Source organism: Carassius gibelio, chromosome A22, assembly GCF_023724105.1.
Source record: "Carassius gibelio isolate Cgi1373 ecotype wild population from Czech Republic chromosome A22, carGib1.2-hapl.c, whole genome shotgun sequence".
Lineage (NCBI taxonomy): Eukaryota > Metazoa > Chordata > Actinopteri > Cypriniformes > Cyprinidae > Carassius > Carassius gibelio.
In genome coordinates, this window is record NC_068392.1 from 10,208,262 (window position 1) to 10,218,788 (window position 10,527).

The following is a 10,527-nucleotide window of genomic DNA, read 5'->3' on the forward strand; positions in this document are numbered from 1 at the left end:
AAAATACGGTCTCGAGACCGAGACCGAGTCCAAGACCGAGTCCGAGTCTCGAGTACTCAACACTGCTTTCAGGTCATGTTCTCTATGGTATTGTACATACATACTTTGATAATGGTACACCAATGTGTTTGTAAAATATAGTAGTCAGTGGTAATTTCATGTTTTGTTTTACAATGAAATTTCCTCCTTGCAACCTTATCGTGGTGGAGGGGTTTGAGTACCCGAATGATCCTAGGAGCTATGTTGTCTGGGGCTATATGCCCCCGGAAGGGTATCCCAAGGCACCACCCCCCTTGAGAGAAGCTGGACTCTAAACTACTTTGGAGTTGCCTGCGGCGAGAGGAGGTGGGCTGGTGTGGGGTTGCTCATAGGTCCCCTAGCTCAGTCGCAATATGTTGGAATTTACCCTGGTGAACGAAAGGGTTGCTTTCCTGCGCCTTAGGGTCGGGGATAGGTCTCTCACTGTCATTTGTGCTTACGTGCCAAATGACAGTGTAGAGAACTCTGCCTTCCTGGGGTCTCTGGGAGGAGTGCTGGAAAGTACTCAGACTGTGGACTCCTTCATTCTACTGGGGGACTTCAACGCTGATGTGGAAAGTGACAGTGACACCTGGAGGGGTGTGATTGGGAGGAATGGCCCCTCGAGCTAAATCCAAGTGGTGTTCTGTTATTGGACTTCTGTGCAAGTCACAGTTTGTCCATAACGAACACCATATTTAAGCATAAGGGTTTCCATCCGTACACGTTGCACCAGGACACCCTAGGCAGGAAGTCAACGATCGACTTTGTGGTCGTTTCCTCTGACCTCCAGCAGTATGTCTTGGACACTCGGGTAAAGAGAGGGGCGGAGCTGTCAACTGATCAAAACCTGGTGGTGAGTTGGATGCGATGGCGGGGAGGAAGCTGGACAGACCCAGTGGACCAAAACATATTGTGAGAGACTGTTGGGAACGTTTGGCTGAGCCCACTGTCAGATTGACCAGATTCCGATGGAGGCTGGAGACATTGAGTCCAAGTGGACCATGTTCTCCGCCTCCATTGTCAATGGGGCCACTCTGAGCTTTGGCCATAAGGTCTCTGGTGTCTGTCGAGGCGGCAATCCCCGAACCCGGTGGTGGACACCGGAAGTAAGGGATGCTGTCAAGGTGAAGGCCAAGCGGGCTGCAGCTCAGGTGGTTGTGGAGGCAAAAAAATCAGTTGGCCTCTAAGAGATTCGTTCAAACTCTACGGCGCCTCAGGAAGGGGAAGCAGTGCCCTGCCAACACTGGTGGTGGGCAACTGTTGACCTCAACTGGGGATATAGTTGGAAGGTGGAAGGAATTCTTAGAGGATCTCCTCAACCCTATCGACATGCCTTCTGTTGAGAAAGCAGAGGCTGAGGGCTAAGAGGTGGACTTGTCCATTACCCAAGCTGAAGTCACTGTGGTAGTTAAGAAGCTTCTTGGTGGCAAGGTACCAGGGGTGGATGAGATTCTGAGTACCTCATGTTGTGAGGCTGTCTTGGCTGACATGTCTCTGCAGCATCGCGTGACGGTCGGGTTGGAGGGTCATGGGAGTTTGCCCAACCAATCCGTATGTGTTTTGTGGATCTGGAGAAGGCATTCATTGGGGGGTGCTCCGGGAGTGTGGGGTACAGGGCCCTCTGTTAAGGGCTGTCCAGTCCCTGTATGACTGGAGCAGGAGCTTAGTTTGCATTGCCGGCTGTAAGTCAGACTTGTTCCTGGTGCATTTTGGACCCTTTATCACCTGTCCTGTTCATTACTTTTATGGACAGGATTTCTAATGCAGCCAGGGGCCGGAGGGTGTCCGGTTTGGGGATGTGATTTCATCTCTGCTTTTTGCAGATGATGTTGTCATGTTGGCTTCATCTGGCCAGGAACTTCAGCATGCACTGGGATGGTTTACAGCCGAGTGTGAAGCAACTGGGATGAGAAATAGCACCTCCAAGTCCGAGGCCATGGTTCTGAGCCGGAAAAGGGTGACATGTCCCCTTCAAGTTGCTGGAGAGCTCCTGCCTCAACTGGAGGAGTTCAAGTATCTTGGAGTCTTGTTCATGAGTGAGGGAAGGATGGAGCGGGAGATTGATTAGTAGATAGGTGCAGCTCCTGCATTGATGCGGTTGATGTACCTGTCTGTCGTGGTAAAGAAGGAGCTGACCTGCAATGTGAAGCTTTCGATTTACCAGTCAATCTACGTTCCTACTCTCACCTATGGTCATGAGCTGTGGGTCATGACTGAAAGGACAATATCCAGGCGGCCAAAATGAGCTTTCTCCACAGGGTGGCTGGGTGCTCTCTTAGAGATAGGGTGAGGAGCTCTGCCACTCGGGAGGAGCTCAGAGTAGGACTATTGGTCAGAAATTGGACCAAGTCACACATGTGCAAGTCTCAAGTAAGTCTCAAGTCTTAACCTTCAAGTCTCAAGTAAGTCCCAAGTATTTTTTTCTTGGGCAAGTCAAGTCAAGTCAAGTCACAAGCTATGTCAAGTCCAAGTCAAGTCACCTTAATATTGTTATTTTACCTGCAGAATCTGATATTAATAAAGTTAAAAGACAAGATATAAGTAACTGTCAGTAAATTAAAATAATTTGGATTACTCATGTTCAGTAAAATACATCATGGAATCAAACAAAATTGTAACTTCCTAAAATTATTTATTTTTCACTTCTGCCAACAGTGTTTGAAATGTTTTACATTTTCAACATTGAGTCCATAAAACAAATAACAGCTAAACATCCAACAGACTCCTCTCTGAACACCTCTCTCTCTCTCTCTCTCAAACACAGTTTACATACAACATTAAACTGTTACATTTCTCCTCTCTCTCTCTCTCTCTCTCTCTCTCTCACACACACACACACACTCTCTCTCTCTCTCAGAGTATAGAATATAAGTATGACGTATTTTCAGTTGTTTCATACTTTTTTGTTATGTACAGTACAGACCAAAAGTTTGGACACACCTTCTCATTCAAAGAGTTTTCTTTATTTTCATGACTATGAAAATTGTAAATTCACACTGAAGGCATCAAAACTATGAATTAACACATGTGGAATTATATATGGAATTATATACATAACAAAAAAGTGTGAAACAACCAAAAATATGTAATATCCTTGGTTCTTCAAAGTAGCCACTTTTTGTTTTGATTACTGCTTTGCACACTCTTGGCATTCTCTTGATGAGCTTCAAGAGGTCGTCACCTGAAATGGTCTTCCAACAGTCTTGAAAATCTATGTCTATGAAAATAAAGAAAACTCTTTGAATGAGAAGGTGTGTCCAAACTTTTGGTCTGTACTGTACATAACAAAAAAGTATGAAACAACTTAAAATACGTCACATATTTATATTCTGTACTGTATATATATATATATATATATATATATATATATATATATATATATGCACTTCTCATGATTGGGTAATCGCGGCAGCTACATTAGTTTTTCTGATTAATTGTTTTGCTCTATGAGAAAGACAAGGTAACAAAATATTCGGGGCTTATGCCCCCTTAGCCCAGCCCTAGCGCCGCCCCTGGAATGCGTTTTTTTGACGGCCTGCTAGCGGATCATTAGGGGCCGTTCACATCACATCTTTTGCGCACGCAAGTTCGTTATTTCCAATGTAGGCGCGCGGTATGCGCGCTCATAATGGAAGCAACGCTCGCGCGTCGCACCGCATCGAGTTAAAAATATCTAAACTTTTCAGAATGCCGCAAGCGCACCGCAGGTCATGTGACTATAACTAACCAAATCAGCTTCATCCTTTCCCGTATCAACGTTGAAAGCTCAGCTAAGATGAAGGAACAGCTGTTCATAGCTGTATATGGATTGCCATTTTGAAACGAATTTAGTAGCAGAGCTACTGCGAGCGATTTTTAGTGCTGCAAATCCATTTATCCTTTGCTGAAATTTCCGCATCTTCATTGAGAGAGAGTGTGTCATGGATGCTTAGCAACGACAGACGCCCCAGGAGCACTTCTGTCCGAGCGCTTTGGAAAGAAGGAGAAAGCGGCGCGACTAGCGTTTTCCACGCGTTTTTAGGCGCAAACTATTGAAGACAAAAGCGATGACCCTCGGTACCTCTCAGGCTGACATGTTGATGTGATGTGATATCTGATTTAAGTGGGCATGGTGTGTAAGGTAGAGAGGGCATGACTGATGATAGTGTCCTGATCCAGTCACGACGCTATTCTCAGCCTGCGCTCCAGCTGAGTAATCAACTTTATTTAAAAAAATAATTTATATATTTTATATTCAAACTGAATATATGAAAACATGATGTGATTAACACTCAAGTCATTCAAGTCATCGTGTCTCAAGTCAAGTCAAGTCCCGAGTCTTTAACTTCCAAGTCTGAGTCAAGTCTCAAGTCCTAAAAATAGCGACTCGAGTCGACTCGAGTCCAAGTCACCAAGTCACAAGTCCCCATGTCTGCTATTGGTTATCAAAAAATGCTTTTTGACCTAGACGTGGGGGCATGTTTGAATGAGGCATTTTAGGGGGCTTTAGAATCTGATGCTCCTGCCTCCTGTACTATAAGGGGCTGTTCACATATCGCATCTTTTGCATGTTCAAGTTCGTTATTTCACATGTAGGCGCCGGTATGCACGCTAATAATGGAAGCATCCTCACCGCATCGAGTAAAAAACATCTCAACATTTCAGAATGCCGCAAGCACACCACAGGTAATGTGTCTAAAACCAAGCATGACCACTTTTATGACCACTTCAGTTATAATTAGATACCTCAGACAAATGCAGAGCTGTTGTGCAGGAGAGATGGCTTCATGGCAGAAGCTCTGTTTACTGAAGGGTTTACAGTTCACAGAAGCAGAGCGTGAAGTGTCAGTTTAATGTTAAAGAGAGCGACGTAAGATGAAGCTGCAAATCATTTAATATCAGTCGACTTTTAATAATACATTTTATGATAGAAATGTTAAATGATTTATATTTATATCAAGTGATGAAAATGTTTTTCAAATATGGCCAATTTGAGAAAGAGGGAGAGACATGTGTAAATTGTATGCATCTCTCTCTGAAAACAATGATTTTGCCCCCTTGATGTTGAGAAATATAATGTAGTGATTCAGTATCGATCAAGCAGCAACCTCTCGCTGTGTCTCGTGAAGCCAACAAGGAAGTGACTAAAACTGCAATTCATAGACTCGTCGCTTGAGGCTGGCTGCAAAAGGGAGTCAGTTCCATAGACTCCCCATGTTAAAACACCCAGCTTTACAGCAAAAAAAAAAAAAAAAACATGTTTACAGCCTGGTTTAAAAAAAAATTCAGACTATATAGCTAATTTTACCCTTCATGACTACTGTGAGGGGGTGATTTTTTTTTATATATCTCATTCGTTTAAATTGTATTAAGCCTTAAAGTTCTGCATAATGAAGGGTGTGGCCACTACAGTGTCAGGTGGATTGCCGCTGCTTTCACCGCCAGCGCGCAAGGTCGACACGGCTTCAGCAACCAGCCCAAGCATTTTTGCCCATTTTTTATTACCCTGGAGTGATGTGCGGTGACAGACTGCCAAGATGGCAATGACCTGCTCCATTCACTTTTGGCTTCAAAAACACTCTTCGGAAACCTGTGGGTGATGTCAAGGACACTATGTCCTTGTTTTTATGCAGTCTATGGTGTCGATTAATAAAAGTTGCATGGCCGCACTGACAAGTTTATGAGCTTCTGAATGTTACTTTTTGCACAGCGCAATCTCAGATCTCTGTGTGTGAGTGGCATGTGTGTTTGTGTGTGTGTGTGTGTGTGTGTGTGTATTGGCCTTGTCACACACACATATATGGCAAACGGTTTATCTGTTATCCAAATTTTTTTGAAAAATGTAAAGAAATATTCATGAAAAAATATTCAGATACTATTTGCATCAAATATATATATATGTGTGTATATATATATATATATATATATATATATATATTTTTTTTATAACATTAAAAAATGTGTATGTACCATTTAAATACAGAATCGAACAACATTTGGTTTATGAGTCCAACTCTCTAACCATTATTGTAGTATAATGTAGATTATTCCTCACAGCAAATTTTATTTAATGTACATCACTTTCAAAAATATAAACTTTAAGCCTGTCTGTTCATTTTTTTTTAAAGTCTGTTTAGCAGAAAACACATCAGGCTCACCTAATAATCCTATCCAAATATTTCCCATGAAAGTACAAATGATCAACCAAACTGTACAAATGACCCATCTACAACCCGAATTCAGAAAAGTTGGGACGTTTTGAAAAATGCAATAAAATCACGAATCTGTGATTTGTTCATTCTCTTTCAGTTTTATTTAATTTACAAGTACAAAGAAAATATTTCTGAATTTTGCACTGACCAAATTAAATGTATATCATAAATATAAGCAAATTTTGATTCTGATGGCTGCAACACACTCCAAAAAAGTTGGGACATTCAGAGCAATACGCATGCATGCTTATCTTACATCTTGTATATTGTGGTTTCACATAATAGTTGATGCAGATGACAAGAAGTAACACAAATAATATCTTCTTACTATCAGTGTTACTTGATACCACAAGCCGAGAATAAAAAGTCTTATAGGCAGCTTTAAAGTGCTGTTATGTAAGTTTTTGACTCTATAAAAAAAAAAAAAACATCATAATATGTTTGCAAATATTTATGTAAGAAACATGATAATTCAACATACTTGCTTATCTGAAAACAATGTTACAGTCAGTTATTCTCCTTTGAAAATGTGCGTTCCGGGTCAGAATGTAGGTCTCCGATTTGGTTTGTGAAACCCACCCACTGTCAGTTTACCCAACTATATATTGGTACACATTTTGGTTGCCAGTTAATAGGAAACACAGGATAATTCATTTCATTCATTGTCAAGTGTTCTCCTTTATGTCGGTGTGGTCAATCTGGCAACCAGCATGTGCGTCAAGTCTGAGGAGCAGGGTGGAAAAAGAACATCTCCAATATTTTGAATTTGGACCACAATATCTAGTTCCATTACTCAGTGTCAATCGTACATACAATCGAATGGCGGGGATGGTGCCCCCTCTGGGAGTTGGTGCCCTCTGCGTGTAGGGAGCGACGGCACTGATGATGACCATTACCTCTCCGCTCCTGCTGGCCTCTCTAATGCCACACCTGACCTTCACTGCTATAACATTGTTTCACGGCCCCTCCTCTGCATTGCAGGGTGGTTTCTCCTGCAGGCAGAGGTGGGTCGTTAGTGCTGCCATTATATGAAAAATAATTATGTTCACAAAATAAAGAGAATTAACAAATAACATTCTTGATTTTATGGTATTTCATAAAACACCCCAACTTTTCTGGAATTGGGGTTGTGGATTATGCTTTGGCAGAAAGCGACATGTGTCAGTCACAACTGAAGGTGCCACAACATACTGCAAAATGTTCTGCAATTTTCAGCGGCATATGCCACAATCCAAGCTCAGTCAATAGCGTAATGTTGATCACAACATCATTAGTTTCCACTTGTTACAAAAAGAAAATTTGGGGCCTATTTGTAAAGGTAAAAAAACGTGCTGTTTCAATATAGCTACAAGACAAATAAATAAAAAAATCAATTTCAATATTCTGACATCCAGAGCAACACACATGCATGCTTACACTTACATCTTGTTAATTGTGGTTTCACAAAATAGTTGATGCTGATGAAAAGAAGTAACACAAATTATATCTTCTCACTATCAGTGTTACTTGACACTTCAAGCTGAGAAAAAAAAAATTACAGGTCTCCACCCATCCTTATATTCATTAAGTGTTTTGGGAACAGAAGCTTATTAATTGTTTCATTGTGTTCATGATGACGAAGTGAAGTGAAAGTGACATTCAGCCAAGTATGGTGACCCATACTCAGAATTTGTGCTCTGCATTTAACCCATCCGAAATGCACACACACAGAGCAGTGAAGACACACACACACACACTGTGAGCACACACCCGGAGCAGTGGGCAGCCATTTATACTGCGGCGCCCGGGGAGCAGTTGGGGGTTCGATGCCTTGCTCAAGGGCACCTAAGTCGTGGTATTGAAGGTGGAGAGAGAGCTGTTCATGCACTACCGCCACCCACAATTCCATCCGGCCCGAGACTCAAACTCACAACCCTTCGATTGGGAGTCAGACGCTCTAACCATTAGGCCACGACTTCCCCAAAATGACCATCATCTCTCTGCTCCTGCTGGCCTCTCTGCTGCCACACCTGACCTTCACTGGTGAGACTCATTGTATAACAGTATATTATACTAACTGGTATGCACTGAATAAGCTGATTAATAGTTCTCTCTCTTTCTCAGCTCGTGTGAATGTGGGTATAGTGAACGGCAAAGAAGCAAAACCCCACTCCAGACCTTACATGGTTACTCTTCAGAGGTCCTCAGAACATTTGTGTGGTGGATTCCTCATTTCTGATGAGTTTGTCTTGACTGCTGCACATTGCAAGTAAGACTGCAATTTAGTATGAACTGCAATAATTATAATAATAATGAGAATAAATAAACTTCTATAATGATGACATTGTTCATTATACTAACAATATTTTCTTACACAGTAATAAGGGGCTAAAAGCTGTGGTTGGTGCACATGACTTAAAAAATGATAAAGGGTCCGTCCGCATTGGAGTGAAGTCATACCACATTCATCCAGACTTTAAAAATCAAACTTTTCTGAATGACATTATGCTTTTGAGGGTAACAGTAGTTCAAATGACTGGTATTAAAACAATTACTTGTGAGATAATATATGATTCTGCCTTTCTTTTAATTATGAAAATGTTACTGCATTACAGTTAGAGAAAGAAGTCGAACAAAACAAGATTGTCAATAAGATTTCCATACCAACACAAGAGGGAGACATCGAAGCTGATTCTGTCTGCAGTGTTGCCGGCTGGGGAGAACTGAGATTAAATGGGGGAAAAAGCAATCTTCTTATGGAAGTCGATGTGAAGATCATGAATAACACACAATGCAAAAATAAATGGAAGGAACTCTACTCAGCCTCACAGATGATATGTGTCCACGGCCATGGAGGAAGCTGTACCGTAAGTAAAAACAATATCAGTTAGAGACCATCCATAGTGAGAAGTATCACTTTAGTCATTGATCTGTGTTTCTCCACAGGGGGATTCAGGAGGTCCTTTGGTTTGTGGAGACACTGCAGTCGGTGTCACTTCCTTTGGTGACCCAAAAGCATGCAACAGTCTTAAACAACCTGAAGTTTATGCAAAGATCCATCTTCCATGGATCCACTCCATAATTGCAAATTTTAAGTGATTTTTGCAATGAAAAAGGATGAAGTCTTTGTTTGAATGTTTAATAAACTAATCATGTGTGAAGCATCAATATGTGTAAGTAGTTCTTATTATTGCACCCCCATGAAACAGTACTGCTACTGCTACTGAACAGAATTAAATTAACCAAAATGACTTTTACCATAATAATATAAAAGCCAAATAAATTCTTGATAATGATAGTTCATGATTATTAGCATGAAAACTAAAGTGAAATGTTCAAATTATCAATGTTCTTCTTCCCACATTGTGGTAACGAGTAGTGTATTTGGACACTTTATAACACTTAAAGTGATTCTGGGAGACTAGACTACAATGCTGGCTGTTCTGTTCTGACAACCAGTACGGTTACATATTTAAAGGATTTGCCACTAATGATTCAAACGTGAGTTTTGAGCAGTGTAGAGTAGCACTTGTTGTTGGTCGTTTCTCTGATCACAAATACAGACACGGTTTTATGTTAAAGCGGTACGATGCAGCGTAACATGTAAAAAATAAATAAAAAAAATCCTTAAAATCCATTTAAAAATCCTTATAAATCCATAATCCTTAAATATGTCCCCATTGGATATTTTGGTCTTGTCACTCCCGGACATGACATCACAATATGATAAGCGGAGTAACATTTCCGTCACACGCCTGAGGTATTCGGCTAATCACAATGCACTGGTTAGCTGGCCAATCAGAGCACACCTCACTTTTCAGAATGATGAGCTTTGTTAAAATTGACTTGTTTCAGAATGACAGATCATAGATGAGAAACAATAATGTATGTGACAAATAATGTTTTTTGAACCTTAAACCACATAAACACATATCATCACACCAAATACACAAAATGTTAATTTTAGCAGCATCATATGAACCCTTTAAAATTCCTTTGGTAATGGAGCAAAATGAAAAGGCACATTGTTTGTTTGTGTGTGTGTGTGATGTTTGAAAGTGTTCTAATTCAATCAAGAAGCAAGCACAGACATGAGTGTGTATCTTTTTCATCTCCTTTACTACTCTCCTCTTTCTCCTTTCTTCACTGCCATCTAGTGGTTACACATTGCCTCTGCAGACACAACATTTCCCCTTTTCTTTGAAGCATTTTTTTAGGGTAATGTTAGAACATCACAACATAACTTTGTTCTCTATTATAAACATCATAAGTAAGACAGAATTACAGAATTACCTTAATAAATGATTTACCTGTTTATATAAAAACAGTAGTACTG

General features: G+C 40.8%; 1 protein-coding gene across 2 annotated transcripts in view; it reads left to right on the plus strand.

Annotated features, from left to right (window-relative positions):
• LOC127942673 (duodenase-1) overlaps nt 1–9,346 on the plus strand; it is a 91,505-nt gene extending 82,159 nt beyond the window's left edge. The window contains exons 3-5 of one of the 2 annotated variants that reach the window (XM_052538546.1): nt 8,570–8,708; nt 8,807–9,058; nt 9,138–9,346. In XM_052538546.1, coding sequence (XP_052394506.1) covers nt 8,570–8,708; nt 8,807–9,058; nt 9,138–9,290 — 544 coding nt within the window. In that variant the 3' untranslated portion in view covers nt 9,291–9,346. The remainder of the gene's footprint in view (nt 1–8,569; nt 8,709–8,806; nt 9,059–9,137) is intronic. The other variant, XM_052538545.1, reaches the window with a different exon arrangement.
• The last annotated feature ends 1,181 nt before the right edge of the window (nt 9,347–10,527 follow it).